General features: G+C 48.0%; 2 protein-coding genes across 5 annotated transcripts in view; one reads left to right on the top strand and one right to left on the bottom strand.

Moving 5' to 3' along the window:
* Positions 1-16156, bottom strand: part of CRAMP1 (cramped chromatin regulator homolog 1) — a 54590-nt gene extending 38434 nt beyond the window's left edge. For 2 of the 4 annotated variants that reach the window (XM_084764183.1, XM_084764184.1), the window contains exons 1-3: positions 14949-16156; positions 14345-14685; positions 3896-4089 (exon numbers count right to left, since the gene is read on the bottom strand). In XM_084764183.1, coding sequence (XP_084620309.1) covers positions 3896-4089; positions 14345-14685; positions 14949-15145 — 732 coding nt within the window. In that variant the 5' untranslated portion in view covers positions 15146-16156. The remainder of the gene's footprint in view (positions 1-3895; positions 4090-14344; positions 14686-14948) is intronic. The other 2 variants (XM_084764181.1, XM_084764182.1) reach the window with 2 other exon arrangements.
* A 652-nt stretch (positions 16157-16808) lies between these two features.
* IFT140 (intraflagellar transport 140) overlaps positions 16809-20577 on the top strand; it is a 96030-nt gene continuing 92261 nt past the window's right edge. Inside the window, exons 1-2 of the mRNA XM_084764180.1 lie at positions 16809-17604; positions 19385-19563. Coding sequence (XP_084620306.1) covers positions 19417-19563 — 147 coding nt within the window. The 5' untranslated portion in view covers positions 16809-17604; positions 19385-19416. The remainder of the gene's footprint in view (positions 17605-19384; positions 19564-20577) is intronic.

Here is a 20577-nt window from a genome sequence, read left to right as displayed (position 1 = left end):
CTGCCATGACGCCCGACTACCTCATTTATGACTCCTGAACCTGTATTCTCAAACTCCATTGTCTATGGGATTTGTGTATGTGCCCTACAGTCAACCTGCATGTGCCTGTTGCATCTTTCTGATATGATGGTAAGCCACTGAAAGGCAGGGCCTAAAGCACCTCTACACTGCTAGAGCCACAGGTATTCTAATCTCAACAACAAAAATTAGGCAAAGCTAGAAGAGAAAAAGATTCAAAGTCAAAGTGGTGGAAACTCACAGTAGTTACTCAGCAAAAAGCCAAAGATATTGCTGATGTCTATGCATCTGCAGGAAACTGCATGGGGTACCTTGAGATGCACATCAAAGACAAAGCCTTCACAACAGTTCTCAATGAACTAAATTAAGAATAGTGTGGTTAAAAGAATTATGATTTTTAAAAAATAATCACACAGGTAGAAGACAAAACAAAAACTCAGTTGTAGGCTTTATATTATATACAAACACCACTGAGACCAAAAGGAGTGAGCCAAGGTCTGAGGTGCCTTCTACTCAGGGCACATCCACCTGCCCGCCGCTGCGCACCTCTAACAGTGGGACTGGAGTTTACTGCTAGCCACAGGGTGGAATCTAGATGGCCATCACCTAAGAACCAATGTGCGCTCAGGCCCAAAACTGTCCTCACTAGAGCTAGAGATGTGGGTACCCTAAGCAAAAGAGAATAGACTGAGGCCTCGGACAAAGACAGCAGCAGAGTCCCTGCATCATCTGGTCAGCATCTGCACCCTCTGGACCAGGACAACCACCCTGAGCCAGGAGTGTTGCTGTGAGCTGGGTTCCTAACGGTGGCAAGTAAGTCACATTAGGCTCCTCAAAAAGACAGTGAGCGTGTGCAAATCTATTCAGCGTGGAAGCACCATGCCTAGCATGCACAAAGCCTCATTCCCAGCATCCCAGCATGTGCACACACACACCCAAATATGTTGACAAATATTACACAAACAATTCTCAGAACTGAGGTCTATGCTCAGCTACCATTAATCCCACGGCTGGAGATTTCAGGTCCCCATACTTAACCAACACTGGTCAAACAGACACCAAGCTTCACCAGGGTCTTTTAGTCAGAACTCACACAAGACATAAGGCATATATGTACACATTCTTGCACTCGCTGCTTTTGTCAGCTGGACACCAACTAGAGTCACCTGGGAAGAGGGACCCTCAAATGAGGAACTACCTCCATCCTACTGGCCTGTGGCCTGGCCGTGGGGCATTTTCTTGATAAATGATTGGCATGGAAGAGCCCAACCTACTGTGCTGGCCCTGAGCATACTATCCTAGCTGAGCAAGCTGTGGAAGTAACCAGTAAGTCATGCTCCTCCATGGTTTCTGCTTCCAGGTTCCTGCCTGAGTTCCTGTCCTGATGCCGGTGACAGTTTGTGACCAGACAGTTGTAAGATGAAATCAGAAATCAACCCTTTCCACCCCAAGATGTTCTTGATCATGGTGTTTATTACAGCAATGGCAACAGAAACTACAATAACTCTTTCCCTCTCTCCTTCGCCATGTATCGATTACAGAAAGCACTAATAATATTATTACTAACTGAAGATTTAGGAGGTCTAAGAACACATGCCTGGCTGGGAAAAAAGGAAACAGGGCGAGCCCAACTGCGGGAAAACACTCTGCACACCTGGAAATGGCAGAGGATGTTCTTCACAAGAAAACCTTTCCGCCCTGCTTTCAATCAACAACCACATCTCACACTTCACGTGCTGCAGCTGGACAGCCAGACCACCTCACAGAGTTCAGTCTCCCAAGAAAGAAGGAAAACACCATAAAACTCACTAACAGAGCTGGGCATGGTGGTGCATGCCTTTAATCCCAACACTTGGGAGGCAGAGGCAGGCAGACTGACATGAGTTCAAGGCCAGCCTGGTCTACAGAGCAAGTTCCAGGACAGCCAGAGCTATTACACAGAGAAACTCTGTCTGAAAACACCAAAAAAAAAAAAAAAAAAGACACACTCTTACAGCCTGGCAGGAATCTCACGTCTTCTATGCCTGAGACTTCCCTAACAAGTCTTATATGTATCTATTTCATTCTTTCTATGGATAACTAGGTTCAAGTCATGTGACCGTGTCATTCACACTCCGCTGGGTGGGCAGAATTAGACTATCACCCACAGGAAGGAGGAATTCCAGCCATAGGAATATAATGAAACCAAGTCTGTGGCCCCTTAGGCGTCTCTCTTTCCAGTCTTCTGTAAACACTTGATGATTTAAATTCCTATGCTTCATTTTGTGCTGAGCTTGTCCTTCCTAGGCTTCTACAGGGTGCATCCCAGATTAAGTCAACATGCGGAAGACGTCATCTAAATAAGGAATGTGAACAAAGATGTCCACAACAGTGCTATTTACAACCACAGAATCTGCAAGGAATTAAAATCATAAATAAGAACAGATAAACAGGCCGGGTGTGGCGGTGCATGCCTTTAATTCCAGCACTCACGAGGCAGAGGCAGGTGGATCTCTGCGTTTGAGGCCAGTGTGGTCTATAAAGCAAGTCCAGGACAGCCAAGGCTACACAGAGAAACTCTGTCTCAAAAACAAAAAACAGGGCTGGAGAGATGGCTCAGAGGTTAAGAGCACTGACTGCTCTTCCAGAGGTCCTGAGTTCAATTCCCAGCAACCACATGGTGGCTCACAACCATCTACAATCCAGTCTGATGCCTTCTTCTGGCCTGCAGGTGTACATGCAGGCAGAGCACTGTATACACAATAAATAAATACATCTTTAAAAAACAAAACAAAACAAGAATGGATAAGCAAGCTGGGCAATCAGCCTAGTAGTGAGGCTCCTTGTTTAGAAATCACAAGACCCCAGGGACTGATGGACACAGACACAGACACGCACACACATGCACAAGGGACATCTACTGCAACCACTCAACTGTTACTAAATCAAAAATCAGACCAAACAGCACATGAAGGCATGGGCACGGCTATATGCCTGCAAAACTTCTCTTTATACAAAACAGACACGGGTGTGTATAGGCCCACCTGTCTACCTCCCAAGCAGCACATTTACAGACATTTTTGTTGTTTTAATGAGCAAAAGGGCTCCGTGGCTAAGGGCTAATGGCTAAGGGCTAATGGGCTGTTCTTCCCAAGAACTCAGGGCAGGGCAGAGGCAGGCTGATCGATGTGAGTTCAAGGTCAGCCTGGTCTATAAAGCAAGTGTAGGACAGTCAAGGCTACACAGAGAAACCCTATCTTGAAAAATGAGGAAAAAACAAACAAACAAACAAACAGAAAAATCACCCCTCAGGTCAGTTCTCAGCATTCACACAGCAACACAAATGCAGTTTCAAGGTATCTGGCATCTTTTGTCCTAAGGGTATTTCATGCATGTGGTATGAATACACACACACATAAAACTAAAACAAATAAATCCTTAAAAAATAAACAAAAGGAGGCACCATGCAAAACTTCGAAGTGCAGGCAGCTGGCAAGGTACAGCCACATCAGTAGACGGTGGATCTGGGAAGTGGCTTTCCTACTCTGACAGAACTTGGCATTTGGCTCTAAATCAGCTGTAAAATCTTCTGGGACTTAGCTGCTACTCTGGCTGACGGGGACAGGCAGCTACTCGTCCTTCTGCACTGGATCAGTAACTGTATAGCCAAGGAAGGCCCTGAGGAGGGTTATACTCCAGGCAAGAAGTTGAGAGCCTTGTGAAGGACCATTCATCCTAATGGCCCCAGGAAGGAGATGACAACTACCCTGGCCACTTCTGGGATCCTTGATAGATTCTAACCACTTAAAAGCTATGCAGCAAAGGGAAACATGAGGTAAACTGTGAAAGCGCAGGAGGACGACTGCGTGTGGGTCCTGGTCTCACAGCTACAACTCACCTCATACAGCCCTTCAAAGAAGGTGTTCTTGTCCTCCGTGCTCCACGACTCCCACTGCCTCCGGACCTTCTTTCCTTCTTCCTTCTCAGTGCCTGAAGATCCTAAGTTACGGGAAGAGGAGCGCGACCCTCCTGCAGGGGTGGCAGGAGCAACCCCAGACACGTTTCCAGAAGATGATGCACCACCGTCGCCTCCTTGGAAAGAAAGGACTATACAGTAACCTGTTCTAGAAAGCTGAGGGATGTGAGCAAGGACAGAGGGGCACCAAGGGCACGGCTCACTGTCCTACCCAAGCCCAAACCTGCAATAGGTGATGCCAGCAAAAGAGCACCCCAAAGCCACCGAGTCCTGAGCAGAAGCCAGAGTTGACCGAGGATTCTAAAATGTTTGCACAGTGAGGAGAGCACCCAAGTGGACTGTTTTAACAATACAATGAATCTGACATTTTGTCCATACTCAATATAATCCTTGTGCCTTAAGCAACACCACAAATCACATTTCATGCTGATTCTTGTTCAAATGTGTTTTATATATATACATATATATATATATATATATTTTTTTTTTTTTTTTTTTTTTAAAATACTCTTGGGGGCCAAAGAGAGGGTTCAGAGGTTAAGAGCACTGACTGCTCCTCCAGAGATCCTGAGTTCAATTCCCAGCAACTACATGGTGTCACTACCATCTGTGAGATCTGGTCCCCTCTTCTGGCCTGAAGGTGTGCATGCATGCAGAGCACTGTATACATAATAATATATAAATCTTAAAGAAGAAAAAAATTCTTACCACCTTTTTGAATAAACAAACTGAACTTCTATTGACAGAGTACATTTTTATGTGTAAAGGACTATCTACACAAACAGTTGCTATTTCAGAATATGGATCATTTAATGCCTAAGGTGCTAGCTATATAGTCTGAAGACTCCATCTCTTGCCTTTCCTCTCCAGGGATAGAAATTTGACGACAGGGCCTTGTGCATACTGTCAATCACTCTACCACTGAGCTCATCTCCATACCTGAGACCCCTCTCTTATCTTTCACGGGCCTCCACATTACCTCTAGGGTCCTAAAATTCCACCACCCTTAAAAGTTCTCCAGCAGCATGAGTCCCTGACTTTTAGCAAAATCCTTCCAAACCCGTTGCCCACAGGATAGCACAATAGAATGTAAGGGGCCCCGGAGGCAAACCCAGGACGCAGATGAGGAACTGATGCCCAGCCTGGTGCTCTGCCAGCCATGCACCTTGTTGTGGGGAGCAGGAACCCATAGCACTCCCCGAGTCTCCTTTTATAAGACTGTAGAACCACAGAATGTCAAGAAACCTTCCAAGCCTGAAACAATCTCAGGGATAAAGTTAAGATCACAGAACATGTTTTTGTTTTTTGTCGGAGTCTTATTTTGTAGCCCAGGCACACTTTGAACTCATGGCAATCCTCCTGCTTCAGTTTCCCAAGTACTAGGTTTATAGGCCTTCACACTATGTTTGAATCAGAAAACTGTGAAATATTTTCCTAATGAGATAGTTGTAAGCCTTTCTAGCAGAGATTTAATTTCTAGTCAGCCTGGTAAGATTTTTCCTGGATAGCTTCTGGGCTACTCCTTCCCCTAGGGTCTCCCTTTACTAGAGATGTTTCAAAGAATCAGCTTCATTGAAGAGCGTGAAAGATGAAAAATTAAAAATTAGAAGTCAATTAATGCACACTTGAAAGGATTATCTCTGACTGCCTCTATTATAACATTCACAGGGCTGCCAAGCAGGGGCTGCTGAGAGCAGAGAAGGTAGAGACTGGGCTCGTTGCAGCAGCGTTGTCTAGCCCAATGTCCGATAGAGTATTCTCTAGATGCTGGGCAATGCATCAATCTGCTGTGTCTAGGCAGGGACAAGATCAAGAGGAGAAATAAACAATTCTTTATAGGGCTGTATGGCTCAGCTTACATAGCATACATATATGTGTACATATATATTAAAGACTTCTTTTTTGTTTTGTTTTGTTTTTTGTTTTTCATGACAGGGTTTCTCTGTGTAGCCTTGGCTGTCCTGGGCTCACTTTGTAGACCAGGCTGGCCTGGAACTCAGAGATCCTCCTGCCTCTGCCTCCCGAGTGCTGGGATTAAAGGCGTGCGTCACCACTGCCTGGCCAAGCAGAATATTTGAAAACAACTCATACTCAGAAGTCAGAAAACTGCAAATTTGCACACATGGCAAACATTTCTGCTAGCTAGCTACATCAAATGGGCTCTAGTCTCTCATTAGATATGTGTGGGTTAACTTCAAGAGGCAATGTTATCAGAATTATAGAAACACAGAAACAAACTGTCCAGGTACCTAGCAATAACAAAATAAGGCTATTTAGGTATAAATTGAGGATAAAAACATGGTGGTGTACACCTTTAATCCCAGCACTAGGAAGACAAAGACAGATTGAATATCTATGAGTTGGAGACCAGCCTGGACTAGTAGTGAGTTCTCGGCCAGCCAAGGGTTACATAGTGAGACCCTGTCTCACAAAATAAACAAACAAAACCATACAAAACAAACCTAGTTTCTCAATCTCACTAGCCACATTTCCAACAGTTAAAGGCCTCACATGGTTCATGGTTACCTTCCTAGATAGTGCAAAACATTTGCTCAGCGTGGAAAGTGCTAGACTAGTCAGTGATGTGCTTGATACTCAGTACTTACTGCTCTGGGCACAGAGATAGAGTGAAAATAGACTTCAGTCTGCATCTGGACCAGCAACGCTACTCAGATCCCTGGGCTACTACACAACAGGCCAAGGACAGGCTGCTCAAGACTGTCCCTTTTAGTACAACAAACCCAGAGTGTTTGCGACAGGCAGGGTGCGAAAGCACTTCCAGGAGGCAGGAGACGTTTCTGAAGGAGACTAAAAATCAAGTCACCAGCTAAAACAATTCACAGGACCCATCAGTCTTCCCATGCGCCATTCAGCACATGCTGGCTGTACACGTTTGCACCTCACAATGGAGGACTTCAAGATAGACCTAGTTTCTCAAGAAACACAAGCTCTCTTCTCCCCAGTAATAGCATGCTAGCTAGCCAGCCCTTCTAGGATCACTCGGCTTAACTCCTGTTAGTCCATGTTGGCATTAGCATGCTCAAAAGTACAGACAAACACAGCTTCTAAGTCCCAGAACCTAATTGTCTGACAAATGTCATGAGATTTTACTGGTTCACTGGTGACCTAAATAAGAAGAGTAAAGAATAAAGCAATTCCTCAGAGCAGCAACAGCCACTGTTCAAGGACCTGTGTCACTTGCTCTGAGATACCTGGTCCTTCTTTCTGTTGTCTCAAAAGTACTAGAACCACAGGAGGAAAATTAAGGGAACCTGGATATTCAAGTAAAAAAGCAAATCACTTCATGCAACCATTTCTAGCCTTGACTAGACAGCATCCTAGAACTCAGGAGCGTTGGAGAAAGAATACTGGACATCCAGTCTCCCTCCAAAATTTCAGGTGAAGACAAAAAGAATAAAAAAGGAAGCAGCACTAGGCATGGTAGCGCAGGCCTTTAATCCCAGCACTCAGGAGGCAGAGGCAGGCAGATCGCTGTGAGTTTGAGGCCAACCTGGTCTACAAAGCAAGTTCAGGACCGCCAAGGCTACACAGAGAAACCCTGTGTCGAAAAACCAAAAAAGAAGCAGCAAGTCAGGTGTGGTGGCACACTCCTTTAATTCTAGCACTGGGGAGGCAGAGGCAGGCGGATCTCTTGAATTCAAGGCCAGCCTGGTCTACAAAGGGAGTCCAGGATAGCCAGGGCTGTTACACAGAGAAACCCTGTCTCGAAAAAACAGAACAATTTTTTTTTTTTTACAAACTTCATGACTGCGTTTGGGATATAGCTCATTGATAAGACCTTGGGTTCAATCACCAGGAGAGAGAAAGAGAAAGTAGGGGAGAGAAGACCTGAGAAGGGGGGTGAGGAGGGGGGGGGGGAGAACAAGAGCAGTGTGGTAAACGTTAGAGGACACTATTACAATGGACCATATTTTAACAGAACATTGACTCACTGTAGTCTGTCAGCGTCCTTCTGAGAACTAGAATTATTACACCCAGAAGCAGGCGACCAGCTGTCAAGAGATGCAGTGGTTGTCCTGAAGAGTCGCAGGCTCCGCTCATGTAGTCTGGTCTTAGAAAGGTGTCTTAGAAATCAATCCCAAGCTTCTCGACTTCTCAGTTCTGGCAGAGAAGCACCTCTATGGCCTATGTTTGAGCATGAGGACAGGGACATTTCCCGGGGGCCAAGGATGGCACACATCAAGGCCAACAAGGCCAGCTCAGGTTACAGCATGCACAGTAAAGGCAAGAGCTCATGAAGGAAACCTCAGATGCTGTGTCTCTGCTGGTAGAGAATGTTCACCTCAGGAGCTAGCTCAAGAAGCTCTGTAGAGTCCCACAGGGATCTGAGAGGTGCCATCCTACCAAGGTCACACAGGAGGAATTCTTCATAAGCAAGCCAGTTATCCGTGACTGCCACCTCAACGGATGAATCCTAACACCTTCCACTGGCCCAGCCCCAATATCATTAACATCCAAAGCTGCTGTTTGATTAATATGGCAGGTGTTCAATAAGCAAACGAGGGTCCTCCTGTCTCTGGTCATTCAACTAATTCCCAAAGGTGCCATCTGTATGCGCAACTGTTCTGTGAGAACCTTCCAAGGTGACGAGACTCTAAAGTGCCCTCCCTTCGCTCTCTGAAGATGCCCGGGACCCTCACTTCTCATCCCTGGGTTACTCACCTATCACCTCAACAAGGAGACTTCCTTCTTCCCATCGAGCCTCCTGTCCTCACACCTGCAAGGCTGTGTCACGCCTCAAAGGTTCTCCCATCCCTCCCACAAACAAAGAAATTCACTCAGGGCAGTGGTGGAGCACACCTTTAATCCTAGCACTCGGGAGGCAGAGGCAAGTGGATCTCTGTGAGTTCAAGGCCAGCCTGGTCTACAGAGGGTGTTCTAGCAGCCATGGCTACACAGAGAAACCAAAAAAAATTAAAAATTTAAACAACAACAACAACAACAACAAACCACCCAAGTCACAACTAAAGTCCCATTGTTTCTACAAAAACATAGACCTCCTCATGGAATACTATAGGAATCTCCTCTCTGTTTTCTGTATCTTTTATCCCCTATAGAAGTACAAAGTGTTGGAAAGGTCTTCTATTTTAGGTGGTTTTCATATTGTTCTCTAGTGCTAAGATAATCAGTTACTCAACCTAACAAAAGACTTCCTATACCAAATATGACAACACCCATTTTCAATTTGTGATTTTGCTATTTGAGATAGTTTCTGTACAATCCAGAATAAGGTGCAAATATTAGTATGCTAAAGCATTCTTTACTAACGAGAGACCAAGGTAGACACCATAGAAACTACATCCATTTCAACCTTTAAAAGAAAGGCATTAGGGGCTGGAGAGATGGCTCAGTGGTTAAGAGCACTGGCGGTTCTTCCAGAGGTCCTGGGTTCAATTCCCAGCACTCACATGGTGGCTCACAACTGCCTGTAACTTTAGTTCAGAGGATCTGAAACACTCTCACAGACATCCATGTAGGCAAAACACAAATGCAAATAAAATAAGTTATTTTAAAATAAAAGGCATTAGCTGGGCGTGGTGGTGCCCGCCTTTAATCCCAGCACTTGGGAGGAAGAGGCGGGTGGATTGCTGTGAGTTCGAGTCCAGCCTGGCCTACAAAGGGAGTCCAGGACAGCCAAGGCTACACAGAGAAACCCTGTCTTGGAAAACAACAACAACAAAAACAAAACAACAACAACAACAAAAAAAGAAAGGTATTAGATGTGGTGGTGCATGCTTTTAACCCTCGTATGTAGTAGGCAAAGGGTGGAGGCAGATTTCTGTTGAGTTCCAGGCCACCCAGATTTATATAGTGCGCCTTCAAGTAAGCAGTTGGTGATATCTTACTTACCTACCAACTTCCTTCAACTTTATAATTTATCATAAACCTTTGAGAAATATACTCGTACATTAGAGCCTGAGGCAGGAAATTCAAAGCCAGCCTGAGTTAGAGCTCCTGTCTCAAAAGAAAACTGCACACAATTCTACATAGTTTTGAGAGTTTCCTCTCTGCTCTGGTGTCATCACAAGCAGTCTGTAAGGTAGTGTGTGCCCTGGCTCTTTTGACACATCCAGAGTAGGTGAGGTCTATGTCAGCAATAGGGATCACATGTCCAGGCCGTCTTCCATTGTAGTGGATGTCACAGAAAGTGTGGCTGGAAGCAAGACAGAGTCCCCAACCCGCGCCCCCCTTTTTTTGAGCCAGGGTTTCCCTGTGTATCCTTGGCTGTCCTAGAACTCACTTTGTACATCAGGCTGTCCTCAAATTCTGAGACCTGCTTGCCTCTGCCCTCCGATCACTGTAATCAAAAGTGTACGCCAGCACTGCTCAGCTAGAGCTTCCTCTCCATCCTCTCGTCCCTGGGCCTCCAGTGTTTGGGCATTGCTTGATCTCGCTGCCCACGGATGACTACAATGGGCTCCACCCCATTCTCACTGCATTAGATGGATGGAGTAGCCACTCTGACCTCCCCTATGGACAGCGTCGATACAGAGGCCTCATGGCACACACTGCTGCAGCCAGGCAGTAAGTGAATGGCAGAGCACTGTGACTGATTTAAAAAAAAAAAAAAAGACCAGCCTTGAAAGCAGTGAAGATAGCACCAGGCCCTGAGTCCATTGAAAGCAGTGAAGATAGCACCAGGCCCTGAGTCCATCTTACCTATATGGAGGAGAGTAGCATTCTGGCTGCTTCCTGCCTGTAGCATTCCCAAAGGCAACAGCTAAGCAGAAGTCTACCTCATCTAGTATGTGGATTTCAGCAAACCTGCTTTGCAAAAAGTTCTCTTGGGAACACGTAAGACACAAGTCCCTTCTATAAAGTTGAGTCCTTCAACCCTAAACGGTAAGATAAATGTAGGCCTCAGCCATGAGGCACCTGACTATTCAAAAAGGAATCTATAGTTCAGGCATTATGAATAACTTCTCCCCTGCCACACACATGAACCAGGGATTTGAGAGCTCTGAAGTGGAAGCTGTGCCCTCGATTGCTAGTTCAAGCCTCTTTCCAAGGTGGAAAGCTGACTGCCATCTGCAGTATGCAGGCAGTGTCCACAGAAGCTGGAAGAGGGCATCAGACCCTCTGGAGCTGGCATTACAGATGGCGATGGCCCCACGCGGGTCGTGGGAAGCATGAGGCACAAGTGCTCTTAAGTACAGAGCCATCTCTCCAGTCTCATTTCTTCTTCTTCTTTTTTTTTAAAGTAGGAAACTGAGGCTCTGAGAAATGAACTGTTTTACTCAGGAGCCCATCAGTCCATGAACTGGCCTAGCAAGGGAGCATCAGAGGGCTCTAGGTCCTAACCCAGGTCCTCATGAACAGTCTCAGTAACTCTGGGTTCCAGTCACAAGAGTCCTTGAGTCTCCCTGGCAGTGTGGTAGGACTGGGAAAATCAAGTAGATCTGCTCTTTTTGATTCAGGCTGAGCTCAGGATAGAAACAATAAACTAGCTTCTACAGCCGTTCAAAAGCAAAGTTACAGAAATGAAAAATGCCTGCCATGGGGGTGCTAAGTCTTCTCTCTATCATAAAGAAAAGAAAGTAGAATCATACTAAAAAACATTTTTTACTGAAGTCAAAGAATCCACTCTTAAATCTTCAGAAAAGAAGAAAACCAGAGGAGGAGGACCTCCCTCTTCTCCCCCTAGTCCTTCCTTCCAAACTCCCATGAAACTGAGACTTGGAAAGATGTCAGACCAACAAGCAAAGAAACTGCCACTGCCAGCCGGGCGTGGTGGCACACGCCTTTAATCCCAGCACTCGGGAGGCAGAGGCAGGAGGATCACTGTGAGTTTGAGGCCAGCTGGTCTAAAAAGCAAGTCCAGGACAGCCAAGGCTACACAGAGAGACCCTGTCTCAAAAAACAAAACAAACAAACAAACAAACAACAACAAAACAAACCAGAAACTGCCACTGCCTCAGTTGTCAGCTTTCTTCACATATGCAAGTCGAGTTTTTTTCCAAGTGAGAAGTGAAAACGCAGGCATTCCTCACTTCCTACTGACCCACACTGGCCAGCCAGAGTGGAGATTTCCAGTGTGTAAGAGAAGTGTTCTCCTGGAGAACCATTTCCGGGAACTGGCAACCCAACATGAAAGGGCATGTGGTCACACCTGGTTTCTCCTGGCAGTGGATGGAGGTGATGGAAGATCCAGGGCATGGTGAAGTACGTCTGAATGGTTTGTGTAGCTCATGAGTGGATGGCAGCTACCAGGAGGACTCAGCAGGAAGGCAGGCACTACCAGAAGTGTCAAAGGAAACAGGCTCTCACTGCCCTCCCAGAAGCACTATTACAGTTTACTGTCTCTGAGCCACATAGTGGACAAGAATCACAACCGCAGCTGGGCGCTGCGGCGCACACCTTTGATCCCAGCACTCAGGAAGGCAGAAGCCAGTGGATCGTTTTGAGTTCGAGGCCAGTCTGGTCTACAAAGCAAGTCCAGGACAGCCAAGGCTACACAGAGAAACCTGTCTCGAAAAACTAAGAGGAGGAGGAGGAGGAGGAAAAGAAAAAAGAAAACAGAAAAAAAGAATCAGAACCAATAATCTAAGGGTAACCAGGAAACCTCTTCCACCTGTGCAAACAGGAGCGAGCCTCCTTTTATCACTTCACAGCTCACAAATAAGTTTTAGCATCCTTCTATGTACAAGGAGCTATGTGTAAGTCAGTGTGCTTACACCAACACATTTCTTCCCAGCAGGCAAGCTTCACCAACAATTGCTATTGTTCCTTTTTTTCTCTCAAGTGGGTGCATCTCTGACAGAAGAGCAAATCTGAAAGGAGAGAATTGAGTGGGCAGGATATGGTAGGTGAGAGAGATCATTAGGAGTCCACACGCCCGGCTTTCTGCAACACCACCACCAAAGACACCGAAGACGTAAGAGCTTAGCACAGACCCAAGAAGCATAAACACACCTAGGTCCTCTAGTGAAAAGTGATTTTACAAATAAATCAAGTTTTGTAAGCTCATGCTTTCCTAACACCAAAATCAACATATGTGAGGCAACTTTTAGTTTTGGAAACACACAAAGTTACTTACTTATGTCTTTAAATAAGCATACTCACTTCAAAATTCTTTATCAAGGCCATGACTTTGGAGGCCAGCCTCCAGATGAGGAAGAGGCAGCGGTGAGTTTAATGAGACACATCTGGGTCAGACCCTCAACGCAAGTTCTCTACTAGCTCTTGAAATATTTCTTTTACAAACTACCAGGATCATCTCAGTAATTTAAATCAGTATTTCCCAAAGAAACGAAACATAAACATTAATAGTTCAAGTGCTATAAGTGAATGTTTTGGGTTTTGTTTTTGAAATACTGGGTCTCACCGTGGAGCCCTTGGGTGGCTAAGACCTTGCTATGTAAACCAGGTTGGCCTTGAACTCAGACATTTACCTGCCTCTGCCTCTCAAGTGCCTGGATTAACAGTGTATGCCTTCATGCCTGGCTATTAGTATTAGTATGGAGAACTTACTGGAAAGTGATGTTCCATTTGATATTTAAAAATAAGAGTGTTATAAGCCAACCATATCACCTTTGGCATGTAATCTGAGCATTCTGGAAACTGAGGCAGAAAAACTTTGAAGAGCTCAAGGCCAGCCTAAGGGTACTTAGTGAATTCCAGCCCAGCCTGGGTTACCCAGCAAGGAAGGGGGACAGGGAGAGAGAAGGGGAGGCAAAAAACGTCTGAAAAGAATGTAAGAGCAAACTGTCTGTACTGTTAGAAACCATGGTGCTAAAATCCAAAGTCAAAAGCAGACAAGGCAATACAGGCATGTCGAGAACCAAAAGAGCACTCTTTTTTTTTAAACTTTGGTAAGCAGCTTCAGGAAAGCAGCTACAGTTTCACCGTAAGACAGTGCTGTGGGCTGCCCCGGTAGGTCACCATTGATTTCATCAAGTGGAGATCCTTTCTGCGCCACCAAGTATACCTCAGTTGAAAGTCTAAGGGTTTCAAAAAAGGCAGGGACACTTTGGTGGAGGACAATAAAGCACAGCCAGCCTCTACCATCATTAACCTTACTTTTGGATTTCTCATCAACAGCCTCCCCAGCCCATAAATTACAAAAGCCAGTTCTTTTGTTGCATTCCCACCACTTTGAGGTTTGAAATACAGCAGGTACTTTCTCTGCCTATTCTTAAGCTATTGTGTATAATTTAAAATGGCCATCCATGAAGAGCCGTCAGGGACCCTTTGGTAATCTATTTCTGTTGTCCAGAGAAAGGACAATCCCTACCCTTTCTCCTAATATAAAGAGAAAGCAACAGCCACGAAGGAATATAAGGGGACACGTGCCCCTGCAAGTGCCACCCGAGGAGGTCTCGCCAGCTGCCACAGGATAGGGTCCCTTACCTTTTCCGCGCGGCCCGGAACCGCTGGCACCACCACTGCCCACAGCACAGGGTGCGTCCTTCCTGGGCCTCTTGCTCTGGGGCCGCACGCTGGACCTTAGGAAGTGGTGCTGGTCCTGGGGGCTGCCCTGCGGTGGGGATGGGGTCGGCAGCCCTCTGGGTGGCGCGGGGGCTCCGGCGGCCCGAGGGGTCTGCCCGTCCCTCTTTGTGCTGCTGCTGTCCTCCGCCGCGTCCGCGCCGCCGGGCCCCTCTCCGTCCAGCGACTCCTCATCGGCCGTCCGCTTGCCCAGCTTCTTGAGCCCTTCCTCCCCGCTGCCGGCGTCGCCCAACTTCACTGTCATCCTGCAGCGGGAGAGGCGAGGAGCGGTAAGGCGGGCGGCGGGCAGAAGTTTACCGCCGGCCTCCCAACATGGCGGCCGTTGTTTGTTCCAGCGCCGCCCGCCGCCCGCCCGAGGGCCCGCACAGTGCTGAGCCTGACTGGACCGGGACCCCGCCCCGCCCTTGGATGCCCCCAACCCAGGTTGACCCACAAGCCCTGAGCCACTGAGGGCACCGCGGCATGAGCTGGCCTCAGCGCTAAGGGGCCCGCTGTCCCGCCACCTTACCCGACTGCGCCGCAGCTCATGGCCCCCAGCCTGGGCCCGCCTCGCTCCCCGCACCACCCGTGGTCCCTGGCCTTTCCTCTGCTCTCTGGAGACGCGCGCGAACATGCCGCGCACCTGTCTTTTGCAACGGCCCGCGCTGCCCTCGGAGCCCCCAGTGCTCCCCGGGCCAAAGCTGCCGCTCCCTCCGAGGCTGGCATGTAAGAGAGCGAGGCTCTGCACTCCGGGAACCTTCCCAGGCGGGAGATGGGAGATGGACGGACTACACCGCTCGTGCAACAAAGCCTGTTGCATGGAACAGGTTAGGGAACACCGGAAAAGTGACAGCAAACACTGTAATGTTCCAGTCGGCTTTCAAGAATCGGAACTGAACTATGTAAACAATTCTGGAAACAACAAATTTCTTGCGTTAACTTCTACCACTGTTCATAAAAAAAAAAAAACATCGATAAACAAAATAATTATCTGCAGCCTGGAGAGGTTATACTCAAACTGAATAAACTAAGGATCAGTACATGCCAACATCTTAAGCACAGGCTGTGTACGTGATGAAGCAGAAAAGAGAAACACTGCGTTGTTCAGCAGACGCGACACTGGGCTCAACACAACTGTTGAGAACATTCCTATTTAATAAGAAAACCAGACAGAGCAAGGCACCAATCCTAACAAAGAAACAGACTGAGGGTAAAAAACCGGGACGTAGAACTCTTAGTAACACCACAAAATGGTGCTGCCACAAATGGTGTGCAGTTTTTCTGCTTGGAACTGATCTTTCAAATACTGGCTTAAGAAAAACTCTAGCACAGAACCACACAAGACACATATCCACGGTAAATGATTTCATGGCACAGGGCTTATCTTTGAATCTGTCCACTTATCTAACTACCTCGCCAAGGTTGCCCAGAACCCTCTCATTGCGCTAGGGAGGGAAACCCATCCACAGAACCAGCCCTGCCAACACCACCGAGCAGAACGCATCAGTCCAACAGGAGCCACTCTCCGGCGGCGCGCCCGACCGCGTCCCCAGGCGCATTCCGGTCGATCCCCAACGGCGCTGGACTCCATAGGAGTCCGTCACCGAATCCCGTCACTTCCTGACCGTGGGAGGCGCGGGTACTGCGGGCTTCATCCCGGCTCCACACCCTTTGTCCCATTTCTGGTGGGAGACACTCGCACCTTCCCTAGGAACTGACTGCTGGATGCGCGCGGCGCAGCCCGAGAATTACCGCGGCCCCTCCGCGGATCCCGTAGGCTCAGAGTGCAGCCCGCAGTCACCTTTTTCATCCACGTCTCCCGGCAGCCTGGCTCCCGGATCCCGGGCCTCCGCGGGCGCCCGCAGAACCAACCGGGCCGGGCAGCTCCGGCTGCGGCGAGGCCGCGACGCCGGGCTGGTGGTCGTGTGTCAGATGCGGTCACCGAGCACCGTTGCCTTCGCACGTCCTCTCCGTGGACCGGCGCGGGGCTAAACAGGGCTGACGGCGCCGGTGCAGCCGCCGCTCGCCCTCCCACACCCGGGCCGCCGCGCTCCAGACAGTTCCGGCTACGGCGGCCGCCTGGGACCTGAAGTCGGCGGCGGGGCGGGGCGGGGCGGACGCCTTGCAAGAAGACGAGCACGTCCAGCTTTTCTGCGGGCGCGCCCAACCAGCTGTGCTGCCATTGGTTAGCAGCGGTTGCGTGCGCGCGCCCGCGTGGTCTACCGGGGCGGGTCCGCAACGTGGGGCGTGTTGTGACCGCTACCTCGCGCCCTTGCGGGCCTTGCGTCTCTTCGGATTGGCCAGCCGACAGCCAATAGGACCAGCGTGCTGGTTGTGATTGGCTGTGACTGTGTTGACGGATGCGTGAGAAGAAATCACCGCCTCAGTGGGGCGTCTGGAAACGCGCGCGAACTCGGGTGGGGACTAAGCGCTCCGAAAGCCGGTTTAGGGCCATAAATATATCCCAGCATGGCCCACTGACACTTTTCCTCATCGAGGCGATAAGAAAATGGCTTTTAAGAACTCCGTTGTGTATGCAATTGGCGTTTGAAAATGAGCATCCCAGTTCTCGGGAGGTCCCCGCCACTGGTTGTCCCCTTCGCTCATTGGCGTGGACCGTGCCACTGCGCCTGCTCTCCGGCGACACCCGCCGTTGGCTAACACTGGCTGGAGTGCGCTCGGTCGCCCAGGGAACCCCGTTCCTAGCCGCGAGGTTCTGCTGAGCATCGCTTGCAGCTGTCTCCCGAGGCGTCAAGGCGCCACACTCGGGGGCGGCGTCCGGTACTCAGGACGTCCCAGAGAAACTCTCCAGCCGCGCTCTCCCATCTGAGGCGATGCAGCTAAGCTCCGCGAGGTGCCGGCTGATGGCCTGCGTGGTGGGGTGGACAGGATGAACCCAAAGAGACTATAACAGGAAGCTTGACGCAGCTTGCCCTGAATAGCAAATAGTTCTGGCACACCCGTCAGCAGACAGCCCAAATTGTAGTCCTGAGGCGAGCCTGAGTCTCCAGAGCTGCTCCGGGCAGTACCGACTGCCTTCGGCTCTTTCCGTCGCGAGCCGCCAGTTGTTTCGTGAGCATCCGAGGCGCGGCTCTCTTTCTACTGCCTCCGCTTTCTTCCAGCGGCGTTGTCCCGGCAACACGAAGGCACAAGGAATCTGGCAAAGTTAGATTCCTATAGCTGAGGTGCAGAAGGGTGTGGGGCTCGAGTGGGGAGTGGCTGGGCCGGGGGAGGGGACTACTGGTTACCTGCCAGGAGCCTCTGGATTCCTCTCTCTTAGCTAGCTTCACGAAGGTTGTCTCTGTACAATACTAGGGCCCCCTGCTGGACTTTTGAGTTGCATTGTGGGTCCCTCAGGATGCATTTAGTGAGAAGTTGAGGGGGGAAAAAATGAAGCCAAAATCCTGCTCTTGGTCAACCTCTGGGTGGTTTATAAAGATACCATGACCAGACTGGACCGCTTTGAACTACACTGCCTTTCAGTAATGTCTACCTAATGCAACCAATTGATCTAATTTGGCCTAGAGGGCTAGACTTTATAGGGTGACCATTAGCCAGTACTCCCAGAAGTCAACTTTAGAACCTATCCCTTTGTTCCCGACAGTCTCTCAGAGGAGTAACATTCCTTTAAGTCTTGTTAGTATGACTCGTGGCATAATGAGCCAACAGGTTCTTTCCTAAAAGTTGGCTTAAGGGAGGCACTTACCTCTGAAAATGATTAACAACTATACAAATGAGGATCAATTGACTGGAAAATGTGAAATTTTCCTGTTCTTGTTTTTGTTTTATGGTCTAGATACTGGAAGCTTGTTTTTAATCAAAGTTTAAGTACTCAATCCTGAACTAAGGCCATTAACAGATTCTTGTTAAGTAACTATTTCATTGTGAACATCTGCCTCCTAAAAGCTTAGCTTTAGTAACTTTTTAATTATTTGGCTAATGCTCATTTAAAATGCATGGTAGTGTCCCATGCCTTTAATCTCAGCACCTGGGAGGCAAAGGCAGGCAGATCTTTGTGAGTTCAAGACTTGGTCTACAGAACAAGTTCTAGGACAGCCAGGGCTACACAGAGAAATCCTGTCTTGAAAAAGAAAACAAGGGCTGGAGAGATGGCTCAGACGTTAGGAGCACCATTTGCTCTTCCAAAGGTCCTGAGTTCAGTTCCCAGAAACCATGTGATGGGATGGCTCACAACCATCTATGATGAGATCTGGTGCTCCCTTCTGACATGCAGGCACCCATGTGGGCAGAGCACTGTATAGAAAATAAATAAATAAATCTTTAAAAATAAAAAGAAAACAAGCCGGGCAGTGGTGGTGCATGCCTTTAATCCCAGCACTTGGAAGGCAGAGGCAGGAGGATCTCTGTAAGTTTGAGGCCAGCCTGATCTATAGAGAGAGTTCTAGAATAGCTAGAGATGTTACACAGAGGAACTCTGTCTCGAAAAACCAAAAGAAAGAAAGAAAGAAAGAAAGAAAGAAAGAAAGAAAACAAAAGCCAGGCAGTCACTGTGGCTTGGAAGTCATAGCTAGACAACATTCGTGAACCTCAGGGTTTTCCTGAAGTGGAACTCTGGTCTCCTTTCTTCCACATACAGGTATTCTCTCATGGGCAGTTTATCAAAGTTTTCTTTGAGGTTATCTGTAGAAATTGAAGTCATGCTTATTGTGTCTGGAATGAGAATTATCAAGAATTATTTGAAACCCCAGTTTCAGTGTTTGCTTGCTTTCATTCTCCTTTTAGTTCTTTGATAGCAGTGAATTTTACTTCCTTTCCAACACACTGTGGTTCATTCCAAGCCCAGTTCTTTGCTTCTACCTTTGTATTTCTCCCTAATAAAGGTCTCTAACAAATAAAATAGCTTGCACTAGTCTAAGGGACATGTTAAGCTAAGTGTCTCTGTAGGTTTGCTTTCCTCTTGTATTTTTATGTAGTTGCTCTTGGTGGGTTTTTCCCTCTTTGCAGGTTTCACCCTTGACTAAGATCTATGCATCATCATGGCACTGTATTTTGACCACCGAATCAAAGCTCCAGATGCATCCACATCCCCCACTCAAATTACCTGGCATCCCACCCACCCATTCCTGGCAGTGGCATCTATAAGCCCGTCCTCTGGGGGCAACGTAGACATCTACCTCGAACAGGTGAGTCCTTGGAGCTACGTTGGCTTCAGCAGCTTCCTAAATGGCTCTTGTGTTCTTTTCTTGAGGATGAAGGCCAGGAGTCAGGAAACTCAGCTCTAGATCTCTCCTCGTCAGTTCTCCCTAAGGGCCAGTCATTCCTAATCACCAAAACCTTCTCTTATACCAGGCACACAGGTTCAAGAACATGCTTAAACACAGCCCTGCTCAGTGCCTCAGTGCGTGGTTCTTCAACTCTTTATGTTGGCCCTTTGATTTTTTTTTTTTTTTAGATTTATTTGTGTATGGCTGTTTTGCCTGCATGTATGTGTGTGCATCGCGTGCACATCTTCAAGGTCAGAAGAAGGCATCTGATCCACTGGGACTGGAGCTGTGAATGATGGTTGTGAGCCACCGTGTTGTTGCCGGGAACCAAACCCAGGTCCTTAGCAAGGCCAATAAATGCTCTGAGCTATTAAGAGAGTTCCCCAGCCCCCTGTTGCCCCTTTCAAGCTGCACCAGTTTCCTACAGCTGCTATAACAAATTACCACAAACTGGGTGACCTCAAAGAGTAGAAACTCTTTTTCTTGCAAATGTAGAGGCCAGAGTATATAGAAGATCCGCATTTTGCTGGCAGCCCAGCCCAGCTGAACCAGTAAGCTCCAGGTTCAAATGAGACTCTGCCTCAAAAATACAGTGATCTCATGAGATGGCTCAGTGAGCAAAACATGCTTGCTGTGAAGCCTGATGAGGTGAGTCTGCAGGACGCCCATGGTGCAAGTAGAGACCCAGTTCTCTCAAGTTGTCCTGGGATCACCACACTCGTCTTGGCACACACCTGTGTATATACACAAAATAGAGGAAGGCATCAGCTTGCTGGAATTCGAGGTGGTTGTGAGCTGTCTGACACGGGATCTGGGAGCTGAACTCAGGTCCTCTGGGAGAACAGCAAGAACTATTAACGGCTCCGCCATCTCGTCAGCCCCCAATAAATAATGTTTTCATTAACAGTAATGTGGAGAGTGACTGAGGAAGGT

The sequence above is a fragment of the Acomys minous genome (genome assembly GCF_964271855.1).
Source record: "Acomys minous genome assembly, chromosome: 16".
NCBI lineage: Eukaryota > Metazoa > Chordata > Mammalia > Rodentia > Muridae > Acomys > Acomys minous.
The sequence above is the reverse complement of the archived record's forward strand: the minus strand, read 5'-3'. Positions and strand labels throughout refer to the sequence as shown.